We start from the raw sequence: 17967 nt of genomic DNA, 5'->3' as shown, positions 1-17967 counted from the left end.
AAGCAAAATGCTTAGACAACTGTTTAGTCAGCTCATTCTTCTAGGTAAGGCTACTGCAGACTCAGTAACAACTAACTGGGTCCATCTGAAAACCAGACACTCTAGAATCGTACATTCTACAAGTTCTGTATGGCCCAAAGCCTCACACACTCTCAGCAAACACCCTCCCTTCTGTGCTGACCAGGGAAATGTTTCCATGAAAACTGACTGGCTGAGAAAAACTCTAACTGTGCATCACCCAAACCTGCTGAAGGAAAAAGCAGGGTCTCATGAATCAACTCTCAAAATCATCAGCTTAGAAGAAGTTCACTTCAAGAAGCTCAGTCATAGTATTTTAAGAAGTACAGATATTTGATTGATATGCTCTTAACAAGTACCAGAAGTAGGTGTGACAATGATTTTCTCTTCAGAGCTCCAGACAGTAAAGATGTTCAATTTAATGCACAGAGCTGGTTGCTCCTGACAGCCACCTTCTTGGCATTCATACAATCTGCCAACAGCCTGCACTTATTCCACACCTCAGCAGTCCTCCCCCTTCTCAGTGAAAGAGATCCCTGCACTTTACCTGCAGGAAACTGGTTGGTTTGAACAAGTGTATTCAGCGGCATCTTCCTCTCAGCAGGTGTCTGTAGGGTGAGCACTGAGGGCTGGGGGAGCGTGGATACTTGTTTGACAATGGTTCCCGATGGTTGTTGGACTACCTGGAAGCGGAATATCCAATATCAAGATTGAGAAGAGCTAAAAATACAGAGAAGTAAACAGTATCAGTGTTTCCATTTAGCCAGAAGTGCCACTGGGCAGGTATGCTTGTCTAGTTTTCAGTTTAAAGCAAACAGCATGCTCAGTAAATACCTTTTTTTTTTTTAACTTTATGTCAAGAAATCTTAACAAGTGGTAGTGAGCTTTAAGCTCATTCACTGAGCTCAAACAGACACTTTACCTCTATTCTCTACTGATAACTCTATCAGACAAGTTTCACTAATAATCACACAAGCCATTACACTGAGAGGCTTTACCTAAGTCTTGCTCAGCAGGCTAACCATTGAAGAGTGAGTCTGCCTGCCAATAACTTCAAAAAGAGTAGGTTATCACAAACACCTAGTCAAAAAGGGAGAACACCAAAACAACTCAAGTCTTGCCCGAAATAATTTATCTGCTAAGTATTAAAGAGTACATGCTATAAAATCACCGATATCCTTTTGGAATTGCAACATCAATTGTAAATTGAGATGCTGGGTATTGAAGTGTTAAGCTAAAGTACACCGAACACATCGGTTACCAGGAACATGAAGTACTAAATAGCAACACCTATAGCAAGTAGAGCCTCTACACAAAGACATCAGTACACAGCTGAAGGGTATAAAGGAAGGCAGCTCATGGTTTTGTTTAAAGACACTCTTCAAAGAAACAAAACCAGACAGCAGGATGTCATCACAACACAGACCTCCAGGCACAGCCCAGAAATACTAATCCTTCCTCTTCAGGGGCAGCTATTAAAATGCAAGAAAGTAGTAAGATTGCAACATCCCTAAAAATCTCACTTCTAAGCCTCCTAGCTAGCAGAATGTGGGCTTCAGCTTTGATACATCTTTTAAAAAGTTCTTGATTACAAGCCGTAGGAAGATGTCACTTCACCAAAGCATAAAATCAACATCTTCAGACTGGATCCTATTTTCTTAGCAGCCAAAAACTAACATAAAGAAAATGTCAGGATCAATAAACCATTTTTCTCCTCTACATCTTTTATTCTTATTTCAGAAAATCTAAAGAGTGCTTGTACAGCAAGACTGCACTAGTGTAATTAAAGAATTGACATTTCTTGACAATACTTCAGAAATTAGGCTCTCTTCTGCCATCTAACTTCTCCTCTGTTAATAACTATCATCAATGTAAGCATCACACGTTCACAAAAGAGGTACTTTGTGTATCAAAGAGCCAAGACACCCTCTCAACCACCTCCATATTGGTAGCACTAAGGCTTGGCGTAGCAGCAGTAATAGAGCAACTGATCCGAAAGTGGTATCTGAAAACCTGACAAGACAGTTAACACTAAGGTTCACAGGAGGAAAGAGCTACAGGAATACAGGGACAGACTGTGGAGAGATGAGGCTCACACATGCAGCACTTCCTCATGGAGTAGAACAGATGCTAACGTTTACTTCTCTATGTTTTTCCCAGAGTTCTGTTTGATCTCTCAGAAAGATCCGGCTTCCAAAACTACAAATTGTGAATAATGCTAGCAGTGCCTTTTGTGAGTTCAGCTAATCAATGAGGAGCCAAGCAGCTTGGACACACTACTCAGAGGCTCCACTAGCACTAACACACACCTAGAGATCCTCCCTACCACCAGGAAGAACAATGCTTCATCTTCAGCATGCAAAACACTGGAACAGCACAGGAGGAAACATAAGCATTCCAGACTGAAGTACAGAAGGCAAAAGAACAGAGACAGCAATGTTACAACAATGGTCTAAGTGGAGACTACATTGCCAAGAAACAAAGGATGTGCTGGCAGCAGAGCTCATTTTCTGTTTGCCATTCTAGCTCTAGACTAACAAAAGCTGGAAGTTGCAATGGGAGAACAGCAATACTGGAAATTTCAACAAGGATCCAATGCCAGAATGAAGCACTACCAACATTGGTAGTATCTGTGAGAAGGAGTTACTGTCTCTTTTCTTCAGGTTAGCAGTGAGAAATAATAAAGAAAATGGACTGTTCCTTTGTGCCCTGTTAAGCAGGTTGACACAGCCATCAGAATAAAATTACCAATGTTCTGAAGTTAAAAAAAAGCAACACAACATTCAGCTGACAGAAGAGACAGCTGCCTGAAAGAGACTTTGATTAGCCTCACCGAACATGTTTTACATTCATAAAACAAAGTCTGGAGATCAGCAGAGGGATGCTGAGGTATCATCACACACAAACAATATCACTTCATGAAGGAAGCCTCACTAATTGAATGCAAAAGCAATAACCAGAACAAAAAAAAATGGAGAAGATTGTTCATGAAAGCTCAGCTCCGACAGGATTTGGCACTACCAACTCACTAAGAAGAAACAACTGCAACAGCATAAACACTTCACTCCTTGGTTCAACCATTAATCATCTCCAGGCAGTCTCTCTCACTGGTAACTGTGGGGACTACACCATAAACCCCTAGCTGGTTATGCCTGACATGAAGTTGTAATCTCACAGCAGCTTTCTCACCAATGGATGCCAGCATCTGGTATAGTAAATTTTCATATATTGCACTTAACAAGAGACAAAGCAACACTAGAGCAAGACAAATTTTATTTCCAAGATGAAACTTCTTTGTAAGCGAACACCCTTAGATGAGGTGGTGTAAAAAAAGTCACAGGAGAAAATCCTTCAAAATGTGCAACTCTCACAGCACAGGAGGGCAGTCAATCCCAACAGCATCCCTGAAGAACAGGTTCCTTAGTGTCCACACAGAGTGTGATATATAATAATAATTATTAATTATTATTATTAATTATATATTAATTGTAGTTTAATTATTATAATTAATATAATATTTATAATTTGTAAATAATTTATGATTTAATTATTAATAACAATTACATATTAATTATAATTAATAATTAATTGATAATAATGCTAGAGAAATGTAAAGTTTCATGTTGCATCACTCCAGTAACAAATTTGATATTAAAATACAGCAGTGCTGCATTCTTGAGTACCATGAACATTATAATGGAGCTGGCACATGAAAGTTCAAACTCTCTCAAGCACAAGAGGCTGGAATTAGAAAGGGGCATGCAGAGGGAGTGTATGGAATCAGACATCCCTGTGGGCTGAAAAGGGAAAAAATTGCTGGCAGCACTGTATAAACAGATTTGCACAGCTGGCAGTGTGCTTCCTTTTTCAGCTGGCAGTAGGACTCTTCTGTTTAGGGAGGGCAGGTCCAGATTTGTTTTCTTATGCGACAAAATAGACCCTCTGCCCTTTCAAGAAAAGGCATCAGGGAAGCCATAGGAGATACAGCCACTTCTACAACTTGCCCTTTGCGCTAAAAAGTTGTCTGAACAAACACCAAGCTCCTGATATGGCTAAGCTGTGAAGCAGTCAACTCAGTACTTCAGCTGTATCTGAGAAGAGCAAGTATTTTAATCACTGTGCCTGGGATCTATCTAGATTAGGGTAAAAACATGTTTTGTAAGCAATTCAATATATGTAAGGCACAGCAAAGAAAAGCAATTGCAGCAGACTGCCACAATGTAGCAGTGTAGAGGCAGAAGCCATTTCTTGAGTTCACCACAATCAAATTCAAGAAGTGTTTTGACTCCCCTGTGTGGAGCTAAGCTTCCTTGCCTATTTGTACAGATGGTCAACCTTTCCCCTGGATTACAAGACTTGCTGTGTAGCCAACAAACTGCTCTCCTGCCCTTGTACTACCTAAGAAATTCTCTGTTTCTTCTGGCTGGAATTTCAAACTTAGTCCTCAAAGACAATATGAGTACCAACTCCTTTTCCAATTTGACTTTAGCTACTACTAGCCAAGATTGTCAGTGCATATGCTTAATATTAATAACTCTTCTTTAGAGTTTTGGGGTTGAGGGTAATTTGCTTTTCTTTTTTTTTTTAAAGAAATCCACTCAGAAAAAGGACTCCTCATCTACCCCATACCGTTGAATCTTTTGTTCTTTTTAAGTCTGGAGAGGTGAAAAGCTCATGCTTATAGTAGTTTACACTACCACAGCATGAACTCTTTCTTTAGAATGCAAGATTCTTGTATTACATCTACTGTCTGCCCTTTCAAAGGAAAAAAACTAAAAAAGCAAAACATTTCAGGGGTCTGAGCACTGTTAAATCAAGTATACATAATATCCAAGCTAAAAAAGAAAACTCACACAGAAGATATCCTGCTATACCTGTGGAAAGGAAATCTACTTTCCCAGGAAGTCTAATGGTTTTCCCACTTTTTAAAGAAAAATAATCTTTACAAGGAATTCCTTTGCAAGAATGATTTATCTGCCAAAAGGAGACTAGCTCTCTCAAAATACTTGAAAGCATTGCTCACAAGTAGACACCATGCTACTTCATATCTTAAACACCTATAAGCCAAACCTAATTTATTTCACCAAGTTGCTCTTTCAGGTTTACCTGTGATCTACAGTTTCTTGGTATTTAATATTAACATTAGCAAGAAGTTAACCTGTGCCAAGAATAAAAAAATGTTAACACATTGCTTTTGAGGGTATTGTTTTAATAAGACAGTTATTCCTCCTGGACTTTGCTAGCTAATGAGGCCTGATAGAAAAAGCTCACTTTTGGACGACTTCGTAATTAACATGTCTTAGTAAATGTGGAGGTCAGAACTCAGCTCAGAAAAGCTCCTTGAGGTAGTTGGTACATTTCAGATAACATATCGCTGAACATCATCGAGCCTGCAAAGTACCCAGGGCAGGAGCTACCAGGGGAGAGAGTCTGGGATCCCCGGTGGCTAGCTGAGGCACAGCCCTAACAGGGCATCCAAGAGCAACTAATCTAAGTATCCCATCAGCAGTTTCTGTTTCTGACATTTGCATTTCTTACCTCTTCTCCCAGCTGCCAACCTAGCCTGGCTGTGTGTAGAGTGAGGGCTGGACCTCGCATCCTCTTGTGTCTCAAGATGGATGTTCAGTCTGGTGAAATGGTGGTCGACATGTCTTGCAAGAGACCAAGCTGACAGCCTGGCTTTAGATTCACCTTTCCAGCAAGGGCTCACTATTTCTAAACTATGACAAACGTAACTGATGAACTCAAGACAGACTAGCTCCATATATTGAAATAAAAAACAAAAAATGAACCAGAGGTCCAAATTGGTATCCTCTTTACTGAACAGCAAGAGTCAAAGTAAAGGAGCCTGGTTAGTTACAGAGAAGCAGAGAATCCATCTTACCAGCTGTTTCACTTTAACCATCTGCTGAGCACCTACTGACTGCGCACCGACGCACTTGGGCTGCGAGATTTTAAGACCAATTGGGGTTCCAATGACTGGTTTCAGAGGCTGGAGAGGGGTTGTTGCTGAAGATGCCACCGTAGAGACCAGCACTGGCTTTGCAGACGGCAGAGAGGGCATTGGCACCGTAGAGGTGAAGACCAGCTTGCCAGGCTGGACAGCAGTGAGCCCAGACGATGCCATGGTTGTGGTGAGGACGGAAGCTGCATGCCTGAGCGACGCTGTCCCTGCTGCAGGGGAAGGAACAGCCTTCACAGCCTGCAGAGAAGCTGCTGCTGATGTGCTGGCAAGGACTGGTGTGATAACCAGAGGGGCTGTGCCTGCTACAGAGGCAGGCACGGGTTTTACAACTGGAAGAGCGGTTGTTGCTACAGCCGAGGTTACCACTGCTGTTGAAGGAGCCAGCACTACAGAGGTACAAGTTGAAACCACTTCTTGGGTTGGAGCTGGCTGCTCCATACACTGCTGGATAAAGCTCTGAGGATCAGGCATTAGTTGCCGTAAGGCAAGCATGCTTTTCTGAAAGAAAAATGAAAAAACACTGGATGTAGTAGCAGCAGAGTTTTCCACAATAATAATACATTTGTAACTGAATCCTCTTCCTCGTTTTCCAGTTTCATTTTTCATGAGACAATAAATGACAAACAAGTTTTGTTAAATTTCAGGCACCCTTAAATTGAGGACAATCCTGTTCAGTGAAGATGACTAGAAACACCAGCTGAGCAAAGGTCAACCATCACAGCTACACTACACATAGTAAATCCCATCTATGGGGAAACTCGCTTATAACTTTGTTCTTCTGTTTAGATTTTTCAATTTGGAATTTATGTTTCAGAGTAAAATGATTTTAACTGCTTTATTACCTCAAAGAATTTTGTTTTGCCAAAAACCCCTGCTATATTGGAGCAGCTGTGTTTATTTCATGGAGCCTGACAGGGAGCTACGAATTATCCAATAAAGTCAGAAACAAGGTCTGAAGAACACTTTTATACCAATACAGCTGTATCTACACTAGGGGGGGATGGCACTTAAATAATGTCTGTAGAGCTGCAGCAACACAACTTCAGCCAGCTACTTCTCCACAACAGGAGAACAAAAGTAAAGGAATCTGGCAACATCTCATTTTTACTACAGCTGTGTTTGAGAAGGTTAATGGACAGAATAATCTTCAAACTCTCCATAGATTTTTCTCCTTCACTGTTTATAATCTGCTATGGCTCTGAACCAGGGGAAATCAATTCTGCAGCTACCTGTATATTCTTGCAAACCCTTGTATTTTTTCCTCCCCTCTTAACAGTTGCTAAAGTTTGTAAGAGCTGCAAACACAGTACTGCAGCTTTGGACTTCATGCAGAAGGTTCATGTTTCACATGCAAGCGTACCAAGTAATCATATTGTTTGCACAACCAGACCTTTTGCAGCCCATATGTTTTTTAAAATTCACTTCTTTTTCTTTTAAAAAGCTGCTTAGCTCCTGATGCAATTTATGTACCAAAAGCATCAAGCAGACTTGAAAATCGAGCAGGCTTCACAGCCAAAGCCACTGTACTTTTTCTAGCTCTTGGAACAGAGAAAACAAAACACATGCACAACTTCATCAAAAACCTGCAGCTCAAAGATAAGAGCTGACTCCAGAGAGTCGTCCCTAAAATTCCACTTCACTGGCTAAAAGTGGATTGGCAAAAAGCCGTATCACATTTCTTTCCAGACTCAAGCTGCAAACATTTCCCCCACAAACAAGGCCAGTACTGATCCGCTTAGCACCTTAGAGAAGTGCTCCTGAAGTCATCCTCCATTTGGCACTCAGTTCCAGTCACAGCTGCTCAGAGTTACAGATCAACCTAATTGTGTGTATCAACCGCACATACTTACAGAGTTTCAGGAAAAGGCAATCTGGGTGCAAGATGTTAAAGGATTGGCAACACCGCAAAGTTAGCTAACTCTGACCATGTCTGAACAACACTTCTGAAGTCACAGTATATCTTTGCTAATATAGCATGCAACAGGGAGAGAGCACATGCCAAGGATTATGTGGTAGGGACACTGCCCAAATCAGAGAAGCCTAGATGATGCCAGTACCTGGCAGTGTGCTGCAGCAGAAACACACAATGGCTCTTCTGAGACAGGTCAGGGTCTAACCCACGCTGATGAACCCAACTTAACCCCTGCAGAATTGCCTTGAGTTCTCTGCATCAAGCGTAGCAGCTCTTCACATCGTTGGATGGTTTCTTTTGACAGCTGAGCACCTCTGTGAGTGCCAGTCATGCTGACCCTGTACTCACAGCCTGGTCCTTCTGCAGCCAGAGCCACACTCGATGCAGAAAACCCATTCTCTGAGCTGTTTACTTTTCTGGCTTTTGCACGGGCATTTAAGAAGCCTCCAGGAAATTAAACAGGTAATAAATGACCAATAGGAAAATTTTATGTATCATAGAATCATCAAGGTTGGAAGAAACCTTATACCTTTAGGATCATCAAGTTCAACCATCAGCCAGCACCAGATCTGGATCCTAATAAGCATCTCCAGTGTGGTGACTCCATGGTGACTGCATCACCTCCTTGGGCAACCTATTCCCAATGCCCAACCATCCCAACATGGTAATTTTTTTTTCTAGTATCAAATCTGAATCTCCCATCTCAGCTTAAGGTCCTGCAGAGATGACTGCAGTCTTTCAGACTCATGGCAAACTGGCTAGCAAGGCATTTAAAAGTTGCCACTGTAAGAAATTTTTTTTCCCACATTTGAGCAGATTAACACCAGCCATCGAGAGCAATATTAACATTATCACATGCATTGCTATATGGCTTGTCAAATACCGAAGAAAAGGGCAAACTCCAGAAAAACTCTGTCCCAGCTTTACCACTTAACTATTCTTCCTTTATGCTCCATCACACCTATAACAAAAGTACACATTTAACAAGCCTAAGAGTATAGTGTACGTTGAAATTTAGTAAATTTAATGTAGTTTTCCATGTTTTCACTGAGATTTAATGCTTGCTGCATAATTATTTTTTATTTTGCCAATACCATTGTATCATATGATTAAAAGTCTCAAGGAAGTGTTCTTTACTTTGTATGATTATTTGCTTGAATGGAAGTAGTAGTCTTGTCAGACCCTTTCTGGAGAAATGGGTAAAGACTTTTTCTGCCTCCAGCTAAACATACACCAGCAGAAGATGAACAGCTTTATGCAGATTCTTTGATCTTTAACATGGCATAAGCTGTGCATGGCCACTGTTGTAAGCTTCTAAGTTAGAACTCAGAATTGCTACAATTTTGATGAGAAAGTAAGAGGCCAGCTTAACATAGCTGATTTACTGTAGATAGATGCACAGCTTCCAAAACACTGGTCTCCACTAACACCTAGAGGGCAATTACTCTACAACATTAAGAACACAGCAGAAAGTACTCCTTAAAAATTCCCCTTCCTCTTAAGAATTGTCTTTCCAAGCACAACAGTAACACAGAGGTATGCTAAGCACTCTTCTTCAACTGACCTGAACAAATACCTATTTGAACACCCAAACTCTTTTCTTTTCTGGTCCTCCTTCCTTCACTCTTTAAATACTACATTATCCTTAATCAGACACTTACCTTGAGAAAAGGAACTAAATAGGGTTGTGGAGATGACTTAAGCTCGATGTACAGCTTTTTTGTAAATTCTTCTGGTTCAATTTTTGCTTCCTAAGAGGAAAATATAATTACAATAGTAAGCTATAACTGAATCCATCCCACTTTTTTCCCAAGATGTAGCAAAAGGTCATGGAAACTTATCATGGTATTGTTCAATTTCAGTACTCAAATGCTTTTTTCCTGCTCTATTTCAAAAAGAAAGAAAAGGGCAGTTAGGATAGAATAATGTTGTAATGTCCATATGTATTACCCAAGTTGTTTATGCTTTCTACAGCTACAGGCAGTTAACACACTTAGGGATAGGTGTTCACACCAGTCACTGAAGTGAAGGGATAGAAATAAGTTTATAAGCAGCACTGATCCTTTTGAGTATCTCATTGTTGTGTAGATGTATTTTAAATCAACTACTAGTACTTCTTTCAGTACACACAGTTTATCTGCATGAAAATAAACTTACAGGCATCAAAGACTAATGACAACTTAGCAGTTTTTGTAAGACAATTCTAAACTAATGAATACACAACATAATAAAACAGAACACTTAACACAGTCTTTCAAAAGCAATCAAAACATTTCTGCATACCCCCTTGGTAACAGTCCTCTGAATTGCAGAGTAGTTTCCTTTCTTAATGCTTTCTGCCCTGTCCCAACACAAACACCTGTCTCAAGGGCTTGGGAGGGTTAGGAAGCTGCAGCAAACTGCAACCCAGGGCTGAGCCCCAGACTGCCCTTCCTCACCCTCCCGGAGTCACCAAGACCATTACCTCCTCCAAGAAGGTACAGACACACAAAGTGCAGCACCAATCTCCATTTCTGCTGAGAAATTACTCCTCTCACCCATATTCACCTCTGGAGCAACTGTTCCAAGTTGCTACATCACCAGAACAGGGAGATCTCACCGAGATGCAGACATGGCTCACCAAGGTCTCACTGATACAGATGCAAGTGGTTTGGCACACTGAGGATCAGTGCATACAGGGTGCTTGACACACACTTCATGAAACACTGCCTTAAGGATCATTTTGCTCCCCAGCTGCAATTTACTCATTTCTGTCATACCCACAAAATGTCACTTTATTCTGCATTTAAATCATACACATACCAAATGGCAGGTTTTTAAACTACTACAAAAAGCAAACAAGTGTGCAGTTAACAATGTATTAACATCGCTTAACTGCTCTTAAAAAAAAGAAAGTACTGTAAGCACAAGAAAGAACAACTTTATTTTTCCCACAGAAGGAAGGTGTATAGTCCAGCAGGGACAGAGGCTAAGGAATCAAATTTTTGCAAGGCTGCATCTTCAAACAATCTGCTCTCTGAAATTACATCTGTCTACATCACACCTTCCTAGACTGAAAAGCCCTTTGGTACCACTAGCAAAGCCACCCCCCTCCACCAGCACACAGCCTTCTGCTACGGTGGAACAACAACGCAGCAGCAGCGGTCAAATGCCATGACAAGAAGTGGCAGGAGAAATCGTTACCAGGAAAACCCAGCTGCGCTGGGATACAGCACAAAGCACCATACGGAAGCCACCTGCAAAGAGAGAGAGGTTGGCAGCCACCACATTGTTTGCTCCATCCTACTGTTTTTAAGCTATTGATAATGTCATTCTTGTTCCATTGCTCAGTTCTGCCTTGGAGTAAAGCAGTAGTATGGACTCAGCACTGTACTGCACCCTTCACATCAGATTCTTGCTACTGAGCACTCAAAACTACACTAACATTAAAAAAAAAAAAGACCCAGAAGCTGTGTTAACACTACCAGCTATCAGTTACCTGTGTGCATAAAATGAAACAGAAATGTGAGGGCGGAAATAACACTGGGATTCAGTCAAAATAAGATTTATAATGTAAGATTTAACGAAGGTCAGATGTATTCAGCCACAGATCCAACTCTTGAGCTGTTAAAAAAAAAAAGCTACAAAATAACAAGAACAAGACTATGATAATGTAAATGTCAAAAATCTATACACAAATGACACAGACTGTTTTGAAAAAAAAGTCTCACCAGTAGATTTTGCACCAGATTCTTCACATTCTGCCCCATCTCAGGGGCTTGAGGTCCATTAGATGCCAATTTTATTAGCGTAGCAAGAAAATTCTTGCATTTCTTCACATTCTCTAGCATCTCCTAGTGTGGAAATAAAGAGAAGAGTATTAGATGTTGCTCTGTCTCTTCAACCTCTGATGAACATACAGAATGTTAATTTTTAATTAAAATTTTTTTTTTCCTTACTGTAGAAGCGCTGGTCTGTGCTACTGTTGTGCCCTCTGCTTTCACAGAGACTGCCTTTTGGGAGATAGCTCGTGCAGGTGGTCCTGTAACTGGAAGTTTTACAGGTGTTCCAGTACTCAAAGGCTTTACAGCAGTAACTGTAGTAACACTAGCTGTTGCAGCTGCTGGCTGAAGAGAAAAATTAACACTTTTTAACCAAGGAACAACGTGACAAACATACGGGATTCTGCTAGCACATAAGGTAGCAACCTCCTCCACACTGCTATTTGAAACACAAAGAAACAATTCTTCTCTTTGTTTTTAGAGTTTAGATTAATTTGCTTTGAGAGGCTCTATTTAATACAGTAAGTGACAGCCACAGCCATAATTCTATTCACAAATCAAGGGTGGGGGAAGAAATTACAAAGGCACATCATGACCAAAGCACTGCCTGCAACTTTGAAGGAAGAGAGAAAGGTAAAATTGTCTTGAAGAAAGCAATATATTAACTTTGCTAGCCTCCTACAGTCTAAGACTAATAGATTTTGGACAATGCTAAGCCAGGTGATACTATTCTGAAGACAAGAAGAACCAAAAATGATTTTTTATCTTCCAGTCCTGCCCTGAAGCTCCTCTCCCAACTGCAACACCCCTTGCTTTTCCTATCACACACAGAGTAGGCAAGAGACATCATGTCCACTTTGGAAGGATGCAAGTGCCAGCAGAAGCAGCCAGCTCAGCAAATGAACCTAACAAGTTTTTCCTGTCTTTTCCTTGTGGACAGCAATTTGGATCTCCTTCTCCTCTGCCCTGACAGAAACCCTCACAAAATTCAGTTATTTTGAGACCTCTTTTTAAAAGCTCATTATAAGTTCCCAACAGATTCAGAAGCTCCAGTAACAGGAGAGTAATTAAGGCTTAAGAAATAATACCTCCCTTCTTTGCAAACTAGGCTAAATCTAAAACCCACTAAACTAAAGTATTTCTACTTCAGATTTTAAAGAAAACAAACAAACCATACCCAAAAAACAACACAGTTCATTTTAAACAACAGAATACAAAATGAATAAAACAACATGAATAAAAGAAAAGACTCTGCCCATGCAAAAAACCACTACATTTGATTTCTCAACTTAAAAGATGAAAAACCAGAGGGAACCCACAGGTAGAGCTCCAGGTTAACATTTGAAACCTCAAGTTTGGTGTCATCTTTCCTCCAAGCCTGTGAAGAGGAAGGGAAAGTCTGGTTTTGTAGTTCAAATTCTATGCTCAGATCTGCACAATGCAATGTCTTTCACTGACTCTTAACACATTCCATCACTCCAGCTTAGTCGAACAGGCACAACTAATACTTGTTAATTGCATCAATCGTAAGACAGACAGGAATTTAACTTACCCTATCATGGATAAAAGAAAAACTAATCAAAAGTGGGACAGACATCATGTAGAATATCAGCCTTTCAGGATGGGGAAAATTAATGAATGAACACTTGAAGCTAAAGCAAAACTGCAACACTTTTGTCATATATTTAATTTTTTTTTTCTGGGTGGGTGTCCTCCCCTCCCCAAGTTGCTGCCAGCTTGACATGAAAGCAGCAGGCAGCTACCAGAAAGCTCCTAGCTTAGGTTCCCACTGTTGGTAACACTTTAATAGCTCTCTGCAGGATCTTTGCCACCACCACTGCCTCTTCCAAGGATGAGGCTCAACAGCTCTAAGACCACAGGGAGGCAAACTGGGCACAAGAATCCCACAAACAGATGGGCAGGAGGAAGACGGAGGGGGACACAATGCAGATCTGCCAAGTTGCAATGCCCTGGGCTTTTAAAAGTCGAAAACAGGCGCTGATCTCTTGCAAATTCCAGCATGCTTACACATCAAGACTAGAACAGCATTTTATCAGCTGAGGGAGGAAACGACAGGAAGTCTGCTGGACCCTTTTCCCAGGAAAATGAATATATGGGAATTAACTTCTGTCATCCACCGTCAACCTTTTTCGCTACTGACAATTCTCATTCTCACTTTGAGCAACAGAGAAACAGTAACCACCAAAAAATGGCATTAATCCTGCATATTTTGAAGTCATTTCAAGAGAAGAAGTGCTCTGCATCTAAATGAAAGTGCCCCAGCATGATGCTAATTAGACACTTTGCAGCTTCGTTACCCCATCTGGGAGACAGGTGAAAAATAAGAATGTGCAGGTAATTTTGTCTAACCTCAGAGCTTAAACATTCAGTAACGTCAAAAAGGGAAATATTTTTGTTGATGAGGAGAATAATCCTGCAGTCAGTACCTAAAGAGCAGACAGTATTCCAAGTTGTATTTCACACAAGACTGAAGATGCACAACCAAGCCAAAGATTATTTCCTCTCCACTCTCCACCACTTTCTGTGATGACATCATACTTCCACACAAACACTTGTCTCCTGTGACCTCAAAAAATTGTCAAGACTGAGATGAGGAAGTCATTTTAAGACTGATGAATGAATTTCTGCCAAGGAAATCAGACTCAAGGGCTCTGCCATCCTTTCCCCAGATGGTTCCATCAACTTTTTGCACTCACTCCCCTTTCAGCACTCTTCTCTTGTCCACCCCAGAGTGAAGAGCAACGTGACCACATGACAGCAAGATGTATCCACATTGCTTCTATTTACTCTTCATTGTACAAGGAGCTTGTACTGAGGGCTTTGCAATCCTCTGCACAACAGTGGGGCTTCAAGGAAGCCACTCCAAACAAAACAGCTCTATTAATTTTTCCTAGAGTGATCATTCCTGCTGTTTAAATCCAGCCCTCCAGCTCATTACAAGTGTTCCAGTTTCTACAGTGGGGAACAAAAAAAAGAACAGCTTACAAAAAATACTCCATGTCTATGTCTTTAAATATCTCAGAAGAACACAAGTTCAATAGACTACATCAAACTAAACTGAAGTACAGAAAAACCAAGCCAAAGGCAGATATAAGTTTAAAAAAGAGAAGTTAATAGCATGATGAATCTCTGTGTTTACCCACATGAGAGTGTGAGGATGCAGGCAACTTCATCCGTCAGATGATGGATGACCTTCATCTCTTTTCCCCAGTGCAAGGGTAGTATAGTAGATGACTATTGTTTTTGTATACTAAAGACCTCTATGCAGAGATCACAAACATAGAGTTTGCAAACTAGTATTCCAAAATAAAAGCAAGGAATATCCATTGCTGTATTTAGACACAAAGCATACACTGTTCCCATTCTAAGCAAAACAGAAAATGTATTAAGAGAGGCCTCTGGGTTTTCCCCTTTAGCCCCAACACTATCTATCTGTAGTGAGAGAGAAGTGAAAAAAGAGCAGAGAGTGAGTAGTGTTCAGTTGTTGATACAGAAGAACAGCAGAAGGATGAACTTGTTAGTCAGACTGTTACCAGCAAACACATCCCTCAATCCTTCAAACACCCTGAGGGTCAAGAACATACATCTAGCATGTTTTCTTGAATGACTGACCGATCCTGCCCATTTACTGAGTGTTCTGTTGTCAACTGCTACCGCTCAGTCTCCTTCAAACTCTTGTCACAAAATATAGGTACAAGCCAGACTTCTGACTTTTTAATGATTTCTTCTCCAGATTATGAGAACACAACATATTATCCGCAGAAAAATGTAGTTTTCTCTTCATTCCACATGCTTATGCAGAAGTCTGGTCCCCAAGAACAGAAGATGAACCATATGTAGGAAAAATCTCATACTCTGCAGGTGATAGAAGTCCTTCAGAAGAGGACTACAGCATTTTTCTCCAGAAAAAGCAAAATAAGACCTACGAAATAAAACAAAAATACTATCTAAAAATAATGAGGCATTTTAAACCACTGCCTATTTACAGTTGCACCCGTGGAACCCATCTGCCACACTCAATTAGAGAACAGGTCTTCAGCTATGACTTTCCTTCAATGTATAATGAGGGGAAAAAAACCCCATACACATGAAAAACAGCTTGATTGGCGCAGATAGCTCATTTTCCCCTCAACATCATCTCAGGTATACCTTTTTCCCCACTAAGGAATCAGAGAATTCCAACAGGAGCACATCTCCCAGAAAAGATTTAGCAACAGATTGAAGGAGCTCTGTCACAGTGTACAAAAGCACTGGAAATGGCTCTCTGAACTATTTATTTTATTCATTGTTCATGTGCTGTCTACTGTAGTGAGATAAGATTATCTGACACAGAGTGACAGAAGCCTAATTAAATTATGCATTTAAAAAAAAACAGATTTGGGAAATAATTTGTTATGAGAACAAAGGTTACTAAGCTTACTGAAAACCATATTACAGTTAGAAATAACAAGAATGCATCCATATTTTCTCTAGTTCTGTCACTTATTCCACCATACTACAAAGCTTGCAAAGTACCTGTATTACAGCAGGTGTCTGAACAGTAGAAACCACAGCATTTGTTGTTTGAGATAACGTTTTCACAGGAGCAGCTGCTATTTTCTTTACTAACTGTGTGCCAGAATTCTTTGAAAGAATAAAAATAAAAAATAATTACACATGGGCAGAGAACAGTTGTCAGACAAGTCAGTGACAAAACAGACACTGAAGCTGGGGTCAGATACAAACTGAGACACATCATCTTACAGTAACAATACAGGCATAATTCACACAGTCTATGTAGTTTAAACACTGCTCAATAAGGCTCTTTGTCTACCAGTTTAATATTCAATAGCAGATTCAGGGGCATTTAGAGATAAAGTATAATCAGAATAAAATTAAAGAAATTTAATAAATAAAGAAATAAAGTGAATTGTTACTTTCACGTACTCCCCTACTCTTGCGCGCTGACTACACTACAAGAGATGGAAGCAAAAAGCCAGCAGAGTTCAGGGAAGGAGGAACATCCTAGGGACGTGGGAAAAGTCCTCAGCTTTACTCAGCTTTGGAGAAATATCCCAACAGAGGATCACAAGGTTTTAGATACTAGCAGTTACCATTTAGACAGTGGCTGGCATATTTTTTCTTAAAATGGTTTACATCATCATCATCAGAGAGGAGCTCACTAATTTGACCTTTACCCTAGGTAACTGCTCACAAGTTTTTTCCCAAGCAAGAAAGCAAAGCACATAATTTATTAGTGCAAAACCAAACACCATCAGAAGGATTCAGATTCAAACACCATTCAAAAAGGATTCAAACACTTACTTAACCCTCCACAACTTATTTGTAAACCCTGTTATAACTACATAACATACAGCTATGTCAAATTGAAGTTACGAAGAAGTTACCTGCACAGCACATATTCTGACTGCAGGTGTGCTGGTCGGCACAGATGGTCTCACACTTGTGTTATTTTGTGTCTGGTTCTGTGCTCCTGCTATTGCCTGTTGAGATACCAGCATTAGGTGGCCATTACTGCTTCTGATAAGAACAGTTCCTGCGGAAAAAAAACACATTTAGACTGTTAGAAATTAAGTTATATTATGGATTTCCTATATTTCTGTGGAAGAAATAAATAGACCACACTGATAATGTAATACTGAGTTTATCACTCCAAGGAGAAGCTGCCAAGAAATATAAGAATTAAGTGCACATCTAGCTTTACTATACATCTTATGACAGAAAAGAATCCTTAAATTCAAGACAAAAACTTAGCCACCAGCCACACTGAAACACTGTGTGCATACAAGATGCAAATTGCAAAGCAGTTCACCATTTGAGTCCAAAAGATATTCTGAACATTAAAAAGACAGACACACAAAATATACACACACTCTGGGATTTCTTTAACACTAATTTTAAGCAGTTCTTCAACTTGCAAAATTCATCACCACTATCACACTTGGCTGCCTCTTCAGTTTCTGAACATTTACGCGCATATTCAGAGGTGGAAACACAGCTTAGAGAAAACTGCAGTGGGAACTGAAGCCTGATTAGTATGAGCTCACCTACCTGTAACCAAGACCATCCTACCCAGTCAGGAGGGCAGTGATATCCCATGAAAATCAAGTCACTGAGATATGTGAAGCTGTCCCTCGGTCAAGGTTGTGTCCAAAAGCATCAAAACCCAGAGTTTTATTGAAGCAGTTTGAAGCCAAATACAGAGATTCCAGTGGGAAATAATTAAAAACAAAAAAGAAAGGGGAAAATAAAATAAAATAAAAATACCATTCAGCTACCAAAGCCTTCTC

General features: G+C 40.3%; 1 protein-coding gene across 1 annotated transcript in view; it reads right to left on the bottom strand.

Annotated features, from left to right (window-relative positions):
- The window catches only part of TAF4B (TATA-box binding protein associated factor 4b), a 70687-nt gene that overhangs the window by 38421 nt on the left and 14299 nt on the right, over nt 1-17967 (bottom strand). The window contains exons 2-8 of the mRNA XM_058832614.1: nt 17065-17213; nt 16193-16300; nt 11834-12001; nt 11606-11728; nt 9557-9646; nt 5903-6481; nt 566-701 (exon numbers count right to left, since the gene is read on the bottom strand). Coding sequence (XP_058688597.1) covers nt 566-701; nt 5903-6481; nt 9557-9646; nt 11606-11728; nt 11834-12001; nt 16193-16300; nt 17065-17213 — 1353 coding nt within the window. The remainder of the gene's footprint in view (nt 1-565; nt 702-5902; nt 6482-9556; nt 9647-11605; nt 11729-11833; nt 12002-16192; nt 16301-17064; nt 17214-17967) is intronic.

The sequence above is a fragment of the Poecile atricapillus genome, chromosome 2 (assembly GCF_030490865.1).
Source record: "Poecile atricapillus isolate bPoeAtr1 chromosome 2, bPoeAtr1.hap1, whole genome shotgun sequence".
Taxonomy (NCBI): domain Eukaryota; kingdom Metazoa; phylum Chordata; class Aves; order Passeriformes; family Paridae; genus Poecile; species Poecile atricapillus.
Note: the sequence above shows the minus strand (reverse complement) of the source record. Positions and strands in the feature narration are given on the sequence as shown.